At 34.6% G+C, this 23,200-nt stretch overlaps 1 protein-coding gene across 1 annotated transcript; it reads right to left on the bottom strand.

Moving 5' to 3' along the window:
- Positions 1-20,384: 20,384 nt before the first annotated feature.
- Positions 20,385-21,812, bottom strand: LOC110663036 (putative expansin-B2). Its single transcript, XM_021822237.2, has 3 exons — positions 21,561-21,812; positions 21,163-21,469; positions 20,385-20,919 (listed from the first exon to the last, which is right to left on the bottom strand). Exons 1-3 carry the CDS (start codon positions 21,742-21,744, stop codon positions 20,592-20,594), a joined length of 819 nt encoding a protein of 272 aa, XP_021677929.1. The 5' UTR covers positions 21,745-21,812; the 3' UTR covers positions 20,385-20,591.
- Between the last annotated feature and the right edge of the window lie 1,388 nt (positions 21,813-23,200).

A 23,200-nucleotide genomic window follows, 5' to 3' on the forward strand; every position in this document is an offset into this window, starting at 1 on the left:
TATTTTCTTTTAAAAATATTTAATTGGCCAATTCGGAATATGACTGAATTGACCTAACACTAATTCTGAATCTCCCTCAAATCGAATCAAAATCATAATTGCCTTTGAACTGTCGGCTACTCCCCTCAAATTCAGAATGAAATCAAGCCAAAACTTTTGATTCATTCTACTAATTGAGAACAGAAATCACGTTGAATCAAAATTTGAGCTCAAATATGGAACTAAAAACTAAAACTAGATTGAACCAAAAGAAAAAAAAAAAAGAAAAAATCCAAAATTAGAATTAGAACCAAACATTGAAACCTAAATTGAGTTTAACCGGAACTGGATTAAAATCAAGTTAAACTATAATCGAATCAGATAAAAACTAAATTTGAGTTGAATCAAAATCAAAATTAGATTGAATCAGAATCAAAATTAGATTGTATCAAATCAAATCAAAACTCAAAATCAAAATTGAGTTGAGTCAAAGCTAAATTGGATGAAAACTGAAATAAAGTTGAATCAAATAGGGTGGAACCCTCTGCATGCTTAAATTTTGCTCAATAATACTCTATAACTTTTTATTAAAATTTGATTAAACTTTAAATTCATATGTAAATTAAATAAATACAAATTTATTTATTTATTTTAATTAATGTAATCAAACATCCAATTTATGTTTTAAATTTAAATATAATTGTTTCTGAATATATATTCATCCATCCAATCCTGCACATACTTCACGTAAGAAATGAGTCTTTCAATTGATGAAGAATTATAAGGAGTTCAAAAAGTAGGTTAATTTCGTCATAATTAGGAGTTAATATGTTTTGATTTTTGAGAAGACGTTTCCCCACAGTAATATCATTCTTTTACCAAACAAATTACCTAATTAAGAATTTAATTAACAGTAATTCTGTCCTATTCTTGATCAATGTGTGTATTTTTATCTACTTAAATAAAGAAACCAACATGAGAATAGCCCAGAAAAAGAAAGCCAACATGCATGAGAATCAACATTCAAAGAGACCTTCTAGAGCTTGATGGAGTATTAGTCCGGAGTTCAGAAACAACTTTGAGGGTTACCTGCTAGGCACTACAAGAAAAAAGGAGATTTAAAACCGAAGATTCGGTTTCAAATTAAGGAAAATTGATTTCTAAATGAATTTATAAACCGATTTCAAATCGAAATATTCGGTTTCAAATCCGCATGCTTCTAAATAAATTAGAAACGGAATATGAAGTTTGTTTCAAATTCTGAAACTGTTTTGAAACCGATATTCCGTTTCAAAATTTACAAACTAAATTGTTTCAGTTTCAAAATCCGTTTCCATTTAGAAACTAATACTTTCAGTTTTAATTTATCTGAAATAGATTTTCGTTTCCAATCAGTTTCTAAATTATAAACACAAATAAAACACTTTTTAAAATCGAAACTCATTCGGTTTTTAAATAAAAACGAAAATTCCGTTTCAAATCTGTTTCTAATCCATTTTAGATTACTAGAAAAATTTTTATTTTTTTTATTTAATACATTATTTCCTGCATTGAAGTATATAATATAATATTAATTTTAAATACTAAATATCACAATATTTACAATATCAGGCTACCAAATGTCAAAATATCAATTAATATTACATATAGATATGACAGTAATGGGTTATAAAAATAATGTACTATATGAAAAAATAAAATATCATAATAACAAAAAAACAAGCTACTTGTCATATCATCACTCATCACCGCTATCGGCCTCTCTACCATCATCATGATGAGTTGCATTTGGAGTTGGGGCTGTAAACTGTGTACCCTTTATCATTGTGCCATCATGTTTTGCATCATTTGTTGTATGCGCTCCTCCAGTGTTTGCTCGCGTTGTCGGTATCTCTCCTCCAACATCAACTCGCGCTGTTGATCTCTCTCCTCCATTGCAGCCAAACTATCTTTTAGGGTTGCGACAGTCTGATGCAATTTTTTAATTTCTTCCTCCATTGCCTCTGACTGAGCGTGATGGGATGCAGTAGAAGATGATCCATACGATGAGCTAGGGTAGAAAATTGATGCTTTGGATCCAATGCCATAAACCCTGTTCTTCTTCTCTCCCCCTACAACTTGATAATATAGTGCCACCTCATCCACAGTGGGAGGGTCGTTGCACCCCTCTTGTGGTTGAGATGACTGCTCCTTAAGCGCAAAAAATGCATCCTGCATAAAGTCAAAATGCATGTTTTAAATACATTTATTTCGGCAATTGGATAAACAAACTCAATTATTCATTATTTTCCTACAATTGAAAGACAAATAAAATACTTGTTCACTTACCTTAATTGATTGCGTTCGTGCATCAACCATATCAGAAGTACCCTTCCTAGTATGAGTCTTATGCAAAGCTCATAGGGAAAAGGTCTTCGGCCAAGTTGGGCTTCCTGAAAAGATATAATGATTTTAATGATGTTTATAATAATGTTTGATTAATCACTACTAATATGTAGATAGACACTAACAAAACCAATAAATATGAAATCATTACCATTCTATTTGCATAAGTAGTATGTGAAACTGAACCCCCTGTGTGTCTAGAAATGCCTGCCCCAACTCCCCCTATCTCACTAAAGCGGTTAGCAGTAAATTGGTGGCTCTTAGCTTTGAACTCTGGGCTGCTCCATGCCTCCTTCCATTTTTGCATTGTACTATTAGGCACAATGACCTTCAATTTTCCTTTCCTGACATTGCACATTAGTGCCTTATAACGCTCTGCAGCCTTACGCCTCCAAGCTTTATGAGTGGAGTCACCTCCTACCAGTCAAAGTATTTCTGTAGCAAAACAAATAAAAATTAACACAATTGTATTAGTATGATAATATTTTAAAAAAAAAATTTGACAGCATTTTCCCTTAATTTTGGACAGTCCAGCCTAGTTATTAGGCATTAATTACACCTGTTAAAAACACTTCATATATTCTCAACAACAAATAACATCCAACCCAACTACAGCAACTCACGATAATATATATTTTTAACATCCTCAACACACAAGCTGTACATATAACTTTTAAGAATTAAAATACTTTAATTGTGTACTTTTACATTAATTCACAAATTCTCATCACTTGAACAATATTTGTTTGCAACATTCTTTTTGGAGGCTTCATAAACTATGCAAATCAATTATTTGATAGCTAATTATATTTAAATATTTATTTTATTACCTGAAATTCATCCCAGTAAAACTCCTTTGTCTCAAGCGTGACAGTCTTCCAGTAATGCCCCTCTGAGTCCATCCTCTCCTTGAAGATATTCTTCATCTTCTTAGCACATTTCTCAGATAGATGTAACCTGAACACAAGGAAGACAACAAACATGTTGATTTTATGTAAATGTAGAAACATGTTACTTCAATTGCTAATGATAAGTAATACCAAATCATACATAAAGTTAATTAATTTTTAATACTTACATGCCATTAACGAGCTTTGTTCGTTTCTTTCTTCCAAAGGTAGTGAGTGATAGGCCATCCATTGATGATATCGGTACTGCCCCAACAGAATGACCTCCATGACCAGAGGTTGATCCAACTGTAGGCTCAGAAGATGGGGTAGTAGGCGGTGGTGGTGGAGGTGGAGGTGGAGGTGGAGGTGTAGCTCGATGCTGTGTTGAAGCAGTAGACCCCTCTGGATCTGGCATCGACCTCCCAATGGACGGTGAAGGAACCTGAGGCTGACCCTGTGCAGACTAGTCTAGCTGATCATTGGGCTCATCCTGTAGACTTAGCTGCCTTGACTGTGAACGACCCAATAAACCTCCCTTGCGACCGTTGCCTCGCATCCTGCATAAACAATTATATTAATTGGTTAGCTTTATTCAACTTATTATACATAATATAGATGAAGTTTTTCAATAGTTAGAATTTATACTTCAAGTTTAGGAATATAAATTCATTGAGAGAAATACCTGAATTTAATTAGTATCACTATCATATTCATCATCATCTTCCTCATTGCTTTCTGATTCCAATTCAATCTCCTCTTCATCCTCAACATCCTCTTCATCAATTTCAACTAGCACACCGCTTAGATCATTCAAATATTGTTCTTGATCATCATCATCATCATCAATTTCTATCAAAGGGACTTCCATTTCATCTTCTTGAAAGGGTTCTTCCCGTGCAGGGGGGGTTGTCACATTCACTTGATTAGGAAGATTAATAACAGATCTCGCTTTGATTTTGAACACAACCCACCAATCATCCTTGTCATGCTTTAAGCTTGGATATATGGAATAATTGACTTGAGCAGCTTGGATAGCGAGAACAAATGGTTCATATCTATTGAATGATCGTTTATGATTAATATCCACAAGTTTATATTTTGTATGAATCTTTGTTCCCACATTTGGTGTTGGATCAAACCAATCACATTTAAACAATACAGTTCTTTTGATTGGTAATCCAGGGTACTCTAATCATAACACTTCAATTAACTGTCCATAGTAGTCACTCTCGTCAGTACTGTAATTAGTCCCCTTGATGCATACCTCACTGTTCATCATTGCCTTATGCGAACCATAGCTTTTAGTGTGAAATTTATAACCATTAACTACACAACCATTCTGGGACATAACACTTCTTAATGGACCCTTTGATAGATCCTTTAAGAACTGGCTTGATATATTGTTGGAGGCATTGTGAACATATTTATTAAATCACTTATCAAATTCATGCTCCAGTTTCTCATTAAATTGTTTATCATTGATATTTGGATTGGCCATGCGCAACTCATTAACAAAAATGCTGCATGCAATGAAAGCACTCAATTACATGTTTCGAATCAATGCTGGCATTAACAATTATAATATTTGAATATTAGAAAAACTTACTCAATGTACGATTTTACTTCTATACAATTCAACATGATGTACATTTGTGCTGCTTGAAATTCTTCTTCTGTGAGATATCTAACCTTTCCTTTTCCTAGTGGCCTACCAGAATGAGTGAAAACTGATAAATTCCCTGGATGTTCATCCATATGTTCTACTACATCATCATTGTGTGGAACTTTTCGATGCCTTGTATTGACATGCGGTTCAAAATAATGAGCGCAGAACGATGATGCTTCTTCAACTAAGTATGCATTGCATATGGAACCTTCCACTTTGGCTTTATTTTTCACATTATTTTTTAACTTCCTGAGGTACCTGTAGCACTTACTATTTAGTCACAACAAGGTTTTTAATTATCCATATAATGAAATAATGCAATAATATATTAAACTAGTTACCTCTCAAATGGATATATCCACCGATATTGCACAGGACCAGCAATCCATGATTCATAAGCTAAATGTACTGGGAGATATTCCATAGAGTCAAAGAAACTTGGAGGGAATATACGCTTTAGTTTACATAATATTATAGGAATCTCTTCATTGAGCTGTAACATGTCTTCTTCTCTGAGTTTTGTTAAAGTTAACTCTCTAAAGAAATTGCTCAATTTGGTCAATGCCTGCCACACATTTTGTGGAAGCAATTCTCTGAATGCTATTGGGAGTAATCTCTGCATAAAGACATGACAATCATGACTTTTCATCCTGAACAACTTCAGTTTTCGCATGTCTATACACCTACCCATGTTTGACACATAACCATCTGGGAATCTAAGATTTTTAAGCCATTCACACAACACTACTTTTGATTGTTTGTCTAATGTGTAACATGCTTTAGGGTACTTTCTTGTTGCCATATTCCTCTCTAACTCAGGTCGATGACAGAACTCTTTTGAATCTTCTCTTGATTTTGCATTGTCCTTTGTCTTCTCTTCAACATTCATTACAGCGTTAAAAATATTTTCAAAAATATTTTTCTCTATATGCGTGACATTCAGGTTGTGGCGAAGCATATTAGTACTCCAATATGCCAAATCCCAAAAAGAAATTAGCTTAGAATGCATGTCTCTTTCTTATACACGTACAAGAGCCAAGAAGATGCTTCTGCAACTCCAGTTTACAATGAACTACGATAGAAATCAACAGAATGATTTCACTGTAAATATTAGGGACTTAATCTCGAGTAAAGATGCATGGAAAAAATATTAAACGCATATTTAACTATTAGCATATGAAAACTTCCAAAAGATGTGTCATTTCATTCAATTAAAAATAAAGAGAGCACAATTTAACTAATGTACATTAATTGTTTACATAATTGGAAAAAAAGAAAAAGAAATTATATTAGTGACAAGTGAATCATCTTAAATTAGGTGGGAATGAAAACTAAAGAGGAGAATATGCTTCAAAACGTACCTATAGTTGCATTATTAGAATCCAAATTTTTGTAGAATACGATTGATGGTAGTTACTGCAGCCATAATAGTTTGCGCTTTCAGTTGCTGATGTTGGCAGGCTATTAAAAATGAAAAATGTTTGTCACAAACCCTGCCCATATCTATTACCCTCAAATTAATTTTATGGATGACAATCTCTTTGGTGATTGCCACCTCAAAGCTTTGATTAATTCTGCTTTTGTAGTTGTTTAACTGTGAAATTGCTGTATTGGGTTCTGCAGGCCATCTCCTTTTCAAACTTATATGCACCTGAGCACCTGATTGTTAATGTAAAAGATTCAGAAAAGTGGGAGAGTTTTATTAAGAATGCAGGTATGGTCCTACGGTCTTTGTTATATATCGAATTCTCTGTTATTTTCTTGTACTTTTCATCACTGCTATTAATGTGTTTGATTCTATTATGACCATCAATTTCTACCTCAATAGTGGCCTTTTTAGATCTTGTAACTATTGTTGCAAGATAATATTTTTCCTCCAAACTTCATTTTCCCTTCAATGTAAGCATATTTTTTCCCTGGTAACTGAGTTGAGTTTTGGGTCATTTCAACATAGAATTTATAGTTTTTTTTTTTATGAATTTATAGTTTTTTTTTTATGGCTTTAGTAAGGTTGCATGAAGTGAGACAGACACCTATATTTGTTATCATCCTTTCCTGTTAATTATCAAGTAATACGGGTGCTGCTTACTTGGATTGGCTTAAATTTCTTCATTTTTTGCTTTATAGTACTTTCTAATGTGACTATTTGGATTCAAGCAAGTGACATTGTCACGACCCAACCTATGGGCCGGACCGGCACTAGGACCTGGGCCAGCCTAAAGCCCCCGAGGCCCGTAGTAAGCCTAACTGTTCATTAACCCAACTCTAAGGCCCATTTTGGCCCAATTTCAAGAAAACAAACGGACAGAGTCCGGCCATAAAATGGACTTACCAACGGGAGTTTTGACTCACCCGACTGTAAACACAATATATAGTCATTTGGGAGCTCACCACCCTCCACATACTCATCAACATAAAAATAAATGGGGCTCGGCTCCTCATCCAATCCATCAAACATGCATAGCATATTAAGTTTCTGTGTCCCAAAATAATAATTTAGTTTACAGACCCAAATCAAATAAACATTTCTAACACATGCGAAAATTCTAAGATTTAACAAGTTTATACAAACAGTAATAATTGACCTGCGAGGGAGAAAGCAGGTTAACCTCAAAAATATCCTCCTGTGGCCTGTAAAAATTTTTGAACAGGAGTGAGCGTTCGACTCAGAGAGTAAAATATCAATTTTAACCATAATCCCTATAACTATCTAAAACTAATGCACCCTGTAGAGTGAAATGCAACATCAACAACATTTTCACATCATAGCATCAAAAAGGTAATTTGGAGCACTCACACACCCTGTAGTATCAATCATAACATATGGGAGCTGATCCCCTATACAGCTCTCTTAAATCCAACCTGGTGCCAGCGAATTACTCAAGCTCGGACTTCCACTTAATAACCAAATCGAGGGTCCCAGCGAATTACTCAAGCCGTGACTACCCCTCGAAGGATCGGGTCCCAGCGAATTACTCAAGCCGTGACTACCCCGTCCTATCCATAGTCCACACCACATCACACGCACGCCAACGCACGCACACTGCTCCAAATTACCACAACATCCATGGCACATCAACAGTTATGAATGCAACATAAATCGTGCCTAGAGTTTAACTACATAAATATATGCATATAAGTGATGCATGGGCATGCTTGAACATATAATAATATCGAAATTACAATTAAAATTAATATTCTACTCACAGACTTGACGGTGGTCACTGAGGCGGCTGGGCGGAGGAAGAAGGTCATTCGCTCACGACAATTTTTATTACAATCATTTAATAAATTTGACTCAATACAAACAAAGAAAAAGACCAATACATCCTAAGTCGTGCCGAAAATCCGGCAGAGTCTCCCCTATACCTAGGACCTACCCAACCTGCAAAAGGGCTCAAAACACACTTCTATATCCACAATCCATATATCCACAACTCAATCACATCACACAGCCCCTCCTGGGCCCATCAAATCAATCATTCATCACATATGTAAAATTTCAATTTCGTCCTTATAATTGATCATTTTTGCAAAAACTGCTCAAATAAGCTCTAAAAATTATAAAACTCTGCCCTGCGGTCCTTAGAAATATTACTAAGTTATTGCAAAAAGAATCGTAATTTTCTAAACTACCACGAATATTTTATGGATTTTCAATCCTATTTAAGCACTAGAAAATTACGAAAAAGAAATTCGACTTCGAGAACGCGCTCGGGATGCCTGACAATGGTGGGGTAGCCAAAACCTCGATCCAATTCGGAGACTTTTCCTGAGTCGGTCTGTTCGCCGGAAATTCACAGATCCGACAAGCTTGAATTTCCGCGAATTGAGGATACCTACACGAAGCCCAATAATAATATATAAAAAATCAGGGGTGTTACATTCTTCCCCCCTTACAGAAAATTTGTCCTCGAATTTTACACAAGGCAGAATAAAGCACATGATTATACATTGAACAGATAAGGGTACTTGCTACGCATGTCCCGTTCTAACTCCCAGGTGTACTCTTCCACTGACTGACTCCTCCACAAAACCTTAACCATAGGGATCTGTTTTGATCTCAGCTGTCTCACTTGGTAGTCCACTATGGCTCTGCATCGCTCCTCAAATGTCAAGTTCTCTTTTAGCTCTATCACATCCGGCTGCAGTACATGAGAAGGATCGGGAATGTATTTCCTGAGCATGGAGATGTGAAACACGGGATGAACGTGAGAGAGGTTGGGTGGTAACCGGTAGGCAACTGCTCCAACTCTATCAGTAACCTCAAAAGGTCCAATATACCGAGGTGCCAACTTGCCCTTCTTTCCAAATCTCATGACTCTCTTCATTGGAGAAACCTTCAGGAATACATAGTCGCCCACTGCAAACTCCACATCCCTCCGTCTGGGGTCTGCATAACTTTTCTGCCTCTTGAAAGTCGCTTTTTCGTGCTCACGATTAAAGGAACTATCTCTGAAGTGTACTGCACTAGGTTTACATCATGCACCTTCGCTTCCCCCATTTCTGTCCAACACAGAGGAGACCTACACTTTCTTCCATATAGTGCCTCATAGGGCGCCATTCCTATGCTGGAGTGATAACTGTTGTTGTAGGCAAACTCCACCAAAGCTAGCTGATCATCCCATTGACCTCCAAAATCCAAAACACTCATGCGAAGCATGTCTTCCAGTGTTTATATTGTCCTTTCGGACTGTCCGTCTGTCTGAGGGTGGAAAGCCATACTAAAGTTCAACTGTGTGCCAAGTGCCTCCTGCAACTTTCTCCAAAACCGAGAAGTGAACTGGGGCCCTCTGTCAGATATTATGGAAGCCGGAACTCCATGCAATCTGACTATTTCTCGAATGTAGAGCCGGACATATACTGTGCCACAGAGTATGTAGTCTTCTGAGTAAGAAGTGAGCTGATTTGGTCAAGCGGTCTACAATTACCCATATCGAATCATATCCTCGCGTGGTACGAGGCAACCCAGTCACAAAATCCATAGTGATCATTTTCCACTTCCATTTTGGGATAGGGAGCTCTTGCAACTTCCCTGACGGTCTCTAGTGTTCAAACTTCACCTTCTGACAAGTCAAGCACTTGGACACAAAGTCTGCTATGTCTCTCTTCATGCCATTCCACCAATAGCTATCTTTCACATCATGGTACATCTTGGTGGAACACAGGTGGACATCATGCGATGTGTAGTGTGCCTCTCGCATGATTTCATTCTGAGATTGTCCACATCGGGCACACATATCCTAGAACCTTGCACTAGGGCGCCATCATTGGCAAATCCAACTCACCACCTTCACCTTGCTGTACTCTTTCTATAATCTTCATCAATTGTTGGTCTCTGTGCTGGGAAACTCTAACTCTGTCCCTCAAGTCCGCCTCACCAAAAGTGAGCCAACAATACCCCTCATCTGAAAGATCTATGATTAAACCTTGATCCATCATCTCATGTACTTCCTGAATCAACGATCTCTTCTCTGTGAAATGTGCGCCAACCGCGTAAGATTTTTACGCTTAAAGCATCTCTGCTACTACATTGGCCTTCCCGGTGGTACTGGATGGGGCAATCATAGTCTTCCAGAAGCTCCATCCATCTCCTCTGTCTCAAGTTTAAATCCCTCTGTTGGAAGATGTACTTCAAACTCTTATGATCGGTGTATATCTCGCACACTTCACCATACAGGTAGTGTCTCCAGATTTTTAGTGCAAAGACTACAGCCGCCATTTCCAAATCATGGGTGGGATAGTTCTGCTCATGCCTCTTCAGCTGCCTTGAAGCATAAGCCACTACTTTTCCATTCCGCATCAAAACACACCCTAGGCCAACTCTAGAGGCATCACAGTACACGGTGTATCCTTCACCGCTCATAGGTAGTGTTAACACAGGGGCAGTGGTTAGACACTCCTTATCCTCATCATTATAACTGACTCTATCGAGCTCTCTTCCTGTCCTTTGCATCTTATCCACTTCCCTTTTCCTATTTTTGGTATTGTTGGTATCATTTCAACCTGCTGTACTTATTCCTTAATTTTAGTCCTATCTCATCCTTACACCTTTTCCTTCAAAGATGTCTATCCCATCATCAACTTTAACTTTCTTTTTATTTCTTAGTCTTATCTTGAATACTAGTTTCATTACTTCAAGAATTCTAACCCTATGATTTACTCCTACCAAAGACATTCTTCACCTTATGTAACACTTATAATTACCCATAGAAAATTTTTTTTCTTGTATCCCCTTTTTCCAACTTAACTATCGTAACATTATCATTCCCTATCACCTTAGTAGGAAATTGCTTATCTGGATGAATATGAGCCCCATAAACTATAAGTTCCATCCGAACTAACACTATTTGTAGGAAATATGTGTCATGCCTTAATTCCAAACAAGATACTTCACGTGTTCATTCTCCTTAATATAATCATATATACGCCCATAGCTTTCTAAACTTCAACCTCAAATTACCCATCAGAACAATTTCATCTATTGAATCTCAACCATAAATAGTACTTCCTCCACTCATAGTTTAAAAGCAGTTGCAAGCCTTAGTAGCTAACTCAATTTAACTCCTGTCATTACTCTGTTCGTCCTTTCATACTTAATACTAGGTATGCACTTCTGTCATTCTCATATCAGAAATTATGTATGAATTTGTGCCTACTAAACTCTCAATAACTAGGTCTCCTTGACTCGCTTTTGTTCCTTATATAACCTTCTAGAACCAAAAGCACAAGCTAAACTTGAAAAGAAAGAAAATATCATCTTATATTCAACTACACCCGATTGTAATATTATAACGTTTCACCTAAGTTTCTTGGTGTTTATCTCCAAATTTCAGCATCTCCTAGCACAATTATGCTCTACCTATAAGTTATCATCTGCAAAAACCCTTTACTGCATACAATTTTCCTTCTTGACATAATATTTTATAATTTATTAACTTTACTTATACTCGACCTATGATTCATATCTATCATCGTTTTTATTGTGCCCTTAACTTTTGTTGATTCCTGATAGATTTCTCTCACTAATTAATTCTTCCAACACTTATTCCACCCTTATCTAGGGTCATTATTTTGATCCCTTAGACTGACTTTTATTCATCTTAGTGCTTACTTACTTCTCTTTCTCTACCTATTTAGGTAGTCCGCAATACCATCGCACACCTTCTAACATTTACTCATTATTATTGTATTCCATACCTCCATCACTTTTCTCACTAATGTGATCCCATTTTGGGTTTTCCATCCTTGTCATTCTCCTTGCCAAGAATAACACTTAGCCTATCCTATATCTGATCTTTGTTTCTTTTATTATGCTCTTTAGGTTGTCCTTTCATTTATTTCCTTTGTCTTACCCAAAATAGAACTTGACTATTCTATCCTGGTTCCATTCTTCTTCCTAACATAATAGTTGTACTTGCTAACTATATCTTTCGTAGTCTCTATCGCGTTATCATATGTCCTGCTACTCAGATTTGGTCCTTTGACCACTCTAGCTAGTACTTCCACTAGCATTTAGATTATATTGCATCGCAATCAATTGCCCAAACTTTCATTCTGCACTTTCTTTATCCATTGGCCTTCTGTGATTTATCTTCGCTAATTTATTACTCTTAACACTATTATAATTAGATTATACTATTGTTTTGAATAATTTGAAATTAGAAAGGAACTCAGCAAATTACAGTCATACTTTTATTGTATGATCTCTATTCTTATCCTTTAACTTACATAATACCCTTACTACCTCGAGAACTGATTCTGCAGTAATTTTATTTATTATTATTATTATTATTATTATTATTATTATTATTATTTTCCATGTTTACTCAATTCCAAAACTTAAGATTTCGGGCACCCAAACCCGTCATCCAATTCAAAGGATTTACATCCATCGTGATCTGATTATATATGATTCCTATAATGGAACTTGTATCCTCTCCAGATACCCGAGCCAACTACTCTCTACCACACTCTACAGGTCCATCCGACACTATTCCATAAGTCATCATTATCGTAATAACCTTCGATCCATTACGAAAGATAGGACTATATCCTAACTTGCTGCAACAAAGGTACTACATCTACCACCTTGCCTGAACCATGTCAAGTTAATGACTCTTTTATCATATCATAGCTCTATAAATCATCAATTCATAGTTTCGACCTTCTCTAGTTAGTAGAGTTGTACTTTATTCCATACTGATACACACAAGGTATACTATTCTCACTCTATAAGTGTCACCTTTACTTTGCAACTAGTCCAAACCTGCAGTCCGATGGCAACTCTTGATGAAACTCTAGCTCATGTCAGTAATCGAGTCATCGACTCTAGTTATCACCCAACCGTGACCTTTCAATATTCTAACTCTAAACTCTTAGCCGAGTTCCCAACTCCTCTGCAAATATAGAACTCTGCTCGCATAACTGTACCAAAACAAGCCATCTCAAACACCCTCATTATGGAGCACCACGGGGATGCACGCGACTCTACACAATAATCTCATGTCGCATCAGAATCTGCGACTTACAGAGCGGACATCGAGAATATTGTATAGTTACTACGATACGTCTGATGCACTAGGTCTCCTAATTTCTTATCTCTCCGAATCTTCTATTATCACAAACTTATTACATTTGGGTCATCTACCGATGACCGATGAGTGGTATCCTCATCCTTATCTAGGCAACTGCACTTTTAAGACTCACTTTTATGTACTCGTGTCTTACACGAAATGGGCACACCATTTAAACCCATACTGACAAAAATATAACATTTCTTGGAGTACGTATCCTCATGATAGATCTCACATGTCTACTAACTCTATTTCACATTTCTGTGTACTCCACGAAAATCAAGACACTAACTGAGGTAATCTTATATTTCCCGAGGTATAACGTAGAATCTAGAAACAAAGAATTACAGGAAAAGACGAAACAGAATCCTATACTCCGCATGTGACTCCTAGTAGACTCTTCCCAACACTTAGATAATTTTTCCCTATGAATCTGGAGCCTAAGCTCTGATACCACATTTGTCACGACCCAACCTATGGGCCGGACCGGCACTAGGACCTGGGCCAGCCTAAAGCCCCCGAGGCCCGTAGTTAGCATTACTGTTCATTAACCCTACTGTTAGGCCCATTTGTGCCCTATTTCAAGAAAACAAAAGGACAGAGTCCGCCATAAAATGGACTTTCCAACGGAGAGTTTTGACTCACCCGACACAGTAAACACAATATATAGTCATTTGGGGAGCTCAGCTCACCCTCCTCATACTCATCAACATAAAAATAAATGGGAGCTCAGCTCCTTCATCCAATCCATCAAACATGCATAGCATATTAAGTTTACAGGTCCCAAAATAATAATTTAGTTTACAGACCCAAATCAAATAAACATTTCTAACACATGCGGAAATTCTAAGATTTAACAAGTTTATACAAACAGTAATAATTGACCTGCGAGGGAGAAAGCAGGTTAACCTCAAAAAATATCCTCCTGTGGCCTGTAAAAATTTTTGAACAGGAGTGAGCGTTCGACTCAGAGAGTAAAATATCAATTTTAACCATAATCCCTATAACTATCTAAAACTAATGCACCCTGTAGAGTGAAATGCAACATCAACAACATTTTCACATCATAGCATCAAAAAGGTAATTTGGAGCACTCACACACCCTGTAGTATCAATCATAACATATGGGAGCTGATCCCCTATACAGCTCTCTTAAATCCAACCTGGTGCCAGCGAATTACTCAAGCTCGGACTTCCACTTAATAACCAAATCGAGGGTCCTAGCGAATTACTCAAGCCGTGACTACCCCTCGAAGGATCGGGTCCCGAGAAATTACTCAGCGTGACTACCCGCCCTATCCATAGTCCACACCACATCACACGCACGCCAACGCACGCACACTGCTCCAAATTACCACAACAACATCCATGGCACATCAACAGTTATGAATGCAACATAAATCGTGCCTAGAGTTTAACTACATAAATATATGCATATAAGTGATGCATGGGCATGCTTGAACATATAATAATATCGAAATTACAATTAAAATTAATATTCTACTCACAGACTTGACGGTGGTCACTGAGGCGGCTGGGCGGAGGAAGAAGGCTGTCCCGGCTCACCTGACAATTTTTATTACAATCATTTAATAAATTTGACTCAATACAAACAAAGAAAAAGACCAATACGTCCTAAGTCGTGCCGAAAATCCGGCAGAGTCTCCCTTATACCTAGGACCTACCCAACTCGCAAAAGGGCTCAAAACACACTTCTATATCCACAATCCATATATCCACAACTCAATCACATCACACAGCCCCTCTGGGCCCATCAAATCAATCATTCATCACAATATGTAAAATTTCAATTTAGTCCTTATAATTGATCATTTTTGCAAAAAGCGCTCAAATAAGCTCTAAAAATTATAAAACTCGCCCATGTCCTTAGAAATATTACTAAGCTATTGCAAAAAGAATCGTAATTTTCTAAGCTACCACGAATATTTTATGGATTTTCAATCCTATTTAAGCACTAGAAAATTACGAAAAAGAAAGGTTCGGGTTTACCTTTGCCGATTCCGACTTTGGGAACGCGCTCGGGATGCCTGACAATGGTGGGGTAGCCAAAACCTCGATCCAATTCGGAGACTTTTCCAGTAGGTCCTGTTCGCCGGAAATTCACAGATCCGGACAACTGTCGAATTTCCGCGAATTGAGGATACCTACACGAAGCCCAATAATAATATATAAAAAATCAGGGGTGTTACAGACATGCCCTAGATATTACATGATATTTTTAAAATCCGAGCCAAAAAAACTGAATTGAGGCAGTGGAGTTCAATTTTTTGGTTTAAATTGAATACTGCTTATCCCTATCATAATGGGAGCAAATTTCTTCTCAAAATCTTGTTTCCCTATTCTCTGAACCATATTATTCAAAATTGACCTTCCACTGTCAGTTCAACTGTTAAATTGTAACTCGTGACTAAAAATAGTTGTTCACACTTCACATATAAAACTGTAGATGCAAGAAACCACAAGACCATAATTAAACTGTAATAGAACTGCACAATATTTAATTAAAGTGCATGGTTAAATTGTCAGATTATACTTCTTAAAGATAAAAAGAAATCTCTATCTCATATATTATTTAAGTCAAAAATATAAATGTGAGACATGTCATTATATTTTTATTGAAGTTATGATGAAAATCAATGGTATCAGGCAATGGAAGCTTATTTATCTTTTCAATTTTATGCTTCGGTTCAGTCCTAAAGTCTATGCTCCAACACATTTGAAGCCCTTGTAGAAAAGAGGGAAAATAAAACCAAGCCGTATAGGTACAATCAAGCATCATAAAACAAACAAATTAAAAATTAAAACATTGATGATTGCCAATGCAGGTTCTATTTTCTTGGGCCAGTGGACGCCAGAAAGTGTTGGAGATTATGCAAGCGGGACAAATCATGTCCTCCCAACATATGGATAAGCATATTCCCTCCCAAAACCATTTTCATGTTGGAATATAAAGTGCTTAAACAGTTAACCACCAAAAAATTAAAAAGAAAGAAATACAAATTTCAAAAATAATTGCTACAAAAAAAGACTTCAGAGCCAGAAACTTTCAGCAAACCATGTGGAATCTTAAATCTGTCCTCTATATATGCAAAAGGACAAGAGAAAAGTGCTAACTTTTACGAAAGCTTGCTTAAACTTTCAAAAAAAATATACTTAATTGTATTTTTAAACATAAATAAATGAAACTATATGACCCTCAATCTGTGATAGCACCAACTTATTTATGTTTGGTAGCTTTTGTTCAGATCTAACTCGTCACTAGAAACCCCATATGGGTTTTAAAGTTAAACTCGATATGGAGAGAAAAATCAATAGAAAACAAAATTAGGGAATATCAGAAATCCAAAAGCAGATCCAACATGAAAACAAACCTCAACATCGAACCAAAAAGAAAGAATTATGAAAGCAAATAAAATATTAACAGTGGCATACCTTTTTAATCAGAGAGGAATTTAGTTCCATTTTCTGCTTTCTGATTTAGAATCGGCAGGCACCCTGCTCAAAAAATACCTGCAAAAATAGGAAAAAATTAGCAAAACACAAAACCAACACATCAAAATAAAGGAAATATACTATATGATCAGAAAAAAGAAATTGCAAGGAACGGAAAAGACAAACCAACTATCAAACTCGTACTTAGGAAGCAAAAACGAAAAGGTATTATGAATAACATGACATCATTATTTAAAAGCACAGAAAGAGAGAGAGAGGAGAAGGGACCTGCAAAAGAGTAAAGAGAGAAACATTCCATGGCTGAATTTAAGCAGGGAGATTACAGATAGGAGGGCTCTAATCTAGCATGATGTTCAAGGTTGTAAGGGGAGTGTAGATAAAATGAGGAATAGAAAATAAATGCAGAAACAGAGAAAGGTAGGGAGAGAGAGAGAGAGAGATGTGTGATAGTGCTGTAATTATGCCAAAACAAATGCCAACGGTTTCCTTCTATATTCCAACGGTTTCTTAGTAACCAAACAAATGCCAAAACTAAATTGCAAAATATATCCTCCATTATTCACACTAAAATCCATAAAACATAAAATCCAACTGCAACAAAAAAAAAAAAGGATTGCCTTCCAAATCCCCTAGATAAATAACCCAGATTTACAATAAACAGTGAGCTAAAGCCAATAAACAGAAACAGGAAGGCATCATAATAGAAACTAATGAAGTCGGAGATCGTTGGGGATCGAAGCCGAAGCGATTCTGACATGAGAAGAGATATGAAAACAGTACCTGAGAGGCAGATCAATGGTGTATATAGAGATCTTTTTGGGTTGTTAGTCAAAACAAGCGAGTTTGAGTTTGCCCTAAATTGAATTTGAAAGAAGGGAATAAGAGAGTGAGACAGAGAGAGAAATGGTGACCAACTGAAACAAAGGGAAGAAAGGGAAAATGGGAAAGGGATCGAAACTTGAAGGAGCTAAGTTTGTTAAGTTCTCAATCTTAAAACGACATAGTTTTGAATAAGATATGTCATTAGCACTCTCCCCAGATGATTTAGAAAATTTTTTTCCCTATTTTATTTGTTATTTCAAAAAATAAAAAAAATATTAATTATTTTTTAACTTTACTTTAATTATTATTATTATTCTCAATATATTTATTTTTTTCACATATTTTTACATTTCAATGATATTGTAAAGAAATTTTAATTAATTTTGAATATTATTTTTATAAAAATATATTATCTAATAATTTTCTTAATTCTTATAAAAAATTTTAAAAAATTATTGAAATAGAATGGAGCTAGTATGAATTTAATATTCATTTGTAAATATTTTATAATTTTTTATAAAATACAATTAATTATTAATTTAAATTATTTTAATAGGGTAGGTTTATGCAAGACATTTCTCTAGAATAGTTTAAAAAAATTAATATAGTTGACAAAAAATTTAATATAATATATATGTTTGAAATTAAATTGTCCCCTATAGTTTTATGAAAATAAAATTAATATAATTCTATATATTTAAAATTAAATTAGATAAAAATAATTAGATAATACTTTAATTTTTGAAACCGAAAAGTAATCGGTTTTTAAATACATAAAAAAATTAGAAATCGATATAAATCGGTTCCTAATTTGACTTTAAAATTTAATCTGTAAATTTATTCTGAAATCGACAGAAATCAGTTTCTAAAACCATAAAAATAGAAACAGATAGAAATCGGTTTCTAACATAAACTTAAATTTTATTAAATCAAATATATAATTAGATAAATTTTGAAACCAAAATAATCGGTTTCTATTTTAACTTTAAGATTTAGTAAATAAAATAGAAATTATATAAATTTTGAAACCAATATAAATCTGTTTCTAAATATAATTAGATTTCACTTTAATTTTTGAAACCGAAATTAATCAGTTTCTAAATAACTAATGAAATTAGAAACTGATATAAATCGGTTCCTAATGTGACTTGATAAAATCGATCATACATTTAGTTTGACCATAATATTTAGTAAATAAAATAGAAATTATATTAATTTTGAAACCGATATAACTCGATTTCTAAATATAAATAGATAGTAAATCAATTTTGCAACCGAATATAATCGGTTTCTAAATTAAACCTGAATAAATTAGGAACCGACGATATTCGATTTCTAATATGACTCAATTATAATGGAACTAATCTTGATCCTTTGAATTAGAAACCGAACGTTATTCGGTTTCAGAAGTCAGTTTTTAAACGGTTTATATATCGATGCTAAATTTACCGCAAAAATATACCGCGCAATTTAGAAACCAATGGTAAATTTACCGTAAAACAGTTTCAAAATTGTTGCTAATCGGTTTCTGATACATTTAACCCGTTCGACTTAGTTTCTGTTTCAAAAGCTGTTTCAAATTACAAACCGACTTAAATCCATTTCTAAATTCGGTTTCTGTACTGATATTTTCTTGTAGTGAGGGGTGGAACTAAGGCATCATCAGTGGGTCAATTGATCCGACTGAATGTTTTTTAATTTTTATTAAAATTTTTTATAAATATATTTTTTTTCTTGATATCTCACTGAATTTTATTTAATGTTTCCATTGAAATTTTTTCTTAGTCTATATAAATTTTGTAACATGATACTATTAAAAATTTGATTTAAAATACATCAAAAGTCTCATAATTATTTAATTATTTATTAAAGAAATGATTAAAATCTTCTAATAAGTAATTGTAATATTTATAGCATATGAGCTAATGTACAAAAAAATTCATATTTAATATGAATATCAGTAATTACTAATATTTGTATTTAATATATATAATTAATGATCAAATATAAGGGAAATATATAACTATATTTTATCAAATTTTCACGAGGCTATAATAAAATGATATAATTGATCATATTGTAAATTTCATCTGAAGATAAATTTTAATAAATTGAATTTTTAATATAATTATAATTTATTAAAATGTATATTTATTTATTTACTAACTAATTAATATTTTATAAATAAAAGAAAATATTTTTTACAAATATTTTATAAATATAAAAATATAAAAATTTTAGCCCACTTATTAAAAATTCAGGCTCGTCATCATTATCTATAATTTAATACTTTAATTTATTCATATTTTGAATTTATTTATTTATTTAACAGGTAAATTGAGAGATTGAATATTTAAATTTAAATTTGTCAGATAAAAAATGCACATTCATTTATTAAACTAAGTGAAATTAATCAAAATTAATTAATTCTAATTAATACTTAAATTTAAAATTTTATAATTTTAAAATAACTTTATTATTATTAATTAAACCTCATTACTTGTTATTTTATTCAAATTTAATTACCATTTCATTTGGGATTGTCAAATCCCATAAATGCTTTATTCAACAGTAAGTCAGATCTGCACCCAATTAATAATATTGGAAAAACTTAGTTAGTACTTCCATTCAAGGAATGACAATTTGGCAAGTAACCTTCTAGTAGGCAAAACAATTCCACAACTGACATAAGGATTAAAAAGCCTTACAAGAGTTTCCATGTGGACTCTTATTTGAACAAGTCTGCTCCATGGAAATACATATGCTAATAATTATATCATATCATATCATGTAATAATACTAGAAATTGACGACTGATCGATAGGTTTTTCCGGGCTGCCAACCAGCAGGAATTGCGTCACTTGCTACAATGGCCTGCCCGGACTTGAGCGAGGTTAGCCGGAGAGACAATGGGGCACGAAGAACAGAGCCGTAGTTGAGTTTCCAAACTGCACCCCAGGATTGTTGCATCTCAATCCATGAGTCTGTGTCTAACGCCTGTTTTAATTCAACTGAAGCAAGGTCACCGTCTCCGTCTTCGTACTCCACTAAGGTTGCAAAATAATAGGGGTTTGATCCAGAATCAACGTGAAAGGCCAAATTCCTGCCAGGATAGTTGCACTGAACCCTGCTTGCCACAGCATCATTAAACACAGATTAAAGTACTTGATTAGTTGATAGTATAAATAAAGAATTCGACAATTACGAAATTGTAGCCAGGTAGAAGTTCTTGACATGAAGCAATATCGTCACGTGCATAGTAGAAAAAGTGCAATTAATCATATAAATTAATTATATTTGACAAAAATACTTGTGCTTGAAGACGACAACAATTTAGTCAATCTTTATTCTCCATGAATAGTTGAGTTACCTTTTATATTGAATCTGCAAAACTCCGGCATTACGCAGTTGATCAGCCTGGCCAGAAATCGCCATGGCTCCAAAAGCAGTGCCGCTCAAATCGAAATGAACGGACTCTGAGGTACAAGGGCCTCCAGGACACTCATCTGTGATAACTACTGTTACTGGATTCCCCGAGCAAGCTGAATTAGAGGTGCATTTCACCTGATAACAGGCTCCACATCCTTTTCCAGATTTGTATAGAGAAGGCCCTCCAGCTGCTATCATTGAAGAGAATGGTGGTTGGTCTACAGCATTTTGATACCCACAAGCTCCACCTGCAAGGAAAGAAAGAATGGAATTTTTTTTATTAGCTTAATTAATTTTCAAAAACATATATGTATGTTTATTGCCTTTGGAATTGCATACCGTCACTTCCAGCACCGGTGGGACTACCATACCATGTTGCCCCAGCGGGTGCCCAATCAGAATCAGATTGTGTCTTTGAAAAATTGAGGGACTTGGGGTGGAAGCAGTGGCAGAAGTTGAACAGAAAGACAAGTAAAAGAATGGAAAGAAGGAATGGCTTTTGAAGGAAACATACAATAGCCATAATGAGTAATGAATTATCAAAAAACTGCTATGTGTTGTTTTGGGTTGGATGGTATGTAATGGGTTTAAGAGGATATCTATATATAGAAGGAAGGGGGGAGAGTGCATGGAGATGGGGTACGCTTATGGATAATGCTATGTGTCAGCATTCGAGTAAGCTTTTCTTCAGGAACAAGCCAAATAGTAAGATTTTTGAGATATACGGAATTTGTGTGAATTTTTAGTGATAGATTGAGTCGTTTTCACAACTATTTTTAAAATTGCAAGGTTTTAATTTTAAATTTCACTGTAAATTGTTTTAACGTAGCTATGCCCTTCCTGGTCAATGCATTTACCTCCATAATTTTTTAGGATGCAACAATCAACTAATTACGCAGATTAGTACAAGGAAACTTCACCCACCCATGGCAATTTGTTTCAATTCCTTCCATTCACTTTTAGTTTTCTTTTTCTTTTTTTTTTTTTTCTTTCAGGAAATAATAACTGGTTCTTAAATATAACTATTATTGTTATAACATGGATTTTCTCTCTACTCATTTTTTAATTAAATCTTACTCATATTCCCTCTTGAAACTATTGATTCTGATACTACATACTGGCCTAACGTCGTAGATCCTTCTAAAAAACCCAACAAGTTTAGTTTCTTGATCAATTTCTTTAAATTATTAAAATCGCTCTAAAATTATTAATATTAATAATTTAGCTGGCCTCTAGTTTGTGTGTTTCTGCATGAAGGTTGCATATTCAACCGTGAAGGGGTGCCTTAGCTAGTCAGACGGTTATGTCTTTACCATGGTAGGGCCCACTCGATCAGGGTGTTAATACCGGGACCTACCAAACGTTCGTATCGTCTTGCCTTTTTCCCATCCAAACTCAGACCGCATTCCGTTTTCAGGGGGATACGGTATTGACACGTAGAAGATTCGCGTTTCGTAATTGAAAGCGAAACTGTTCGTTAATGTTGCCGTTAATGGCGGTTTTTGGCCGTTGAAATACTTGCCTTGCTACTTGATCTGACGGTCCATAATAATTCCATTTTCCACGTGCGAGTCCACATCATTCAATATCTACGGCACGTAATATTTGGCGGGGATTGGGGTAATTTATTTATATAATATATTTTTTTTCTTACTTGTAATTATCATTTTCGCGAAGATGAGGCAATGCGTTAATGATTTTCTTTTCAAATATATGGCAGTGAGCAATGATTTATCTATTATATTTGACTTTTTATATCTCTTGTTTATTTATTATGTCTAATATAATGTTTATATTAATAATCAATGTGTAATGTGGTATTTATTATTAAATGTGTGGAATAATTTATATATTTCTTATTTTAAATTTTCGACATTATTAATTTAGTGAATAAAGATATAAATCATTTTTTTATTAATTTTAATATATAAAAATTAATTCTAAAATAAATGTAAAAATAATACCTATTTTTGAATCTT

Source organism: Hevea brasiliensis, chromosome 2 (genome assembly GCF_030052815.1).
Source record: "Hevea brasiliensis isolate MT/VB/25A 57/8 chromosome 2, ASM3005281v1, whole genome shotgun sequence".
Classification (NCBI taxonomy): Eukaryota; Viridiplantae; Streptophyta; class Magnoliopsida; order Malpighiales; family Euphorbiaceae; genus Hevea; species Hevea brasiliensis.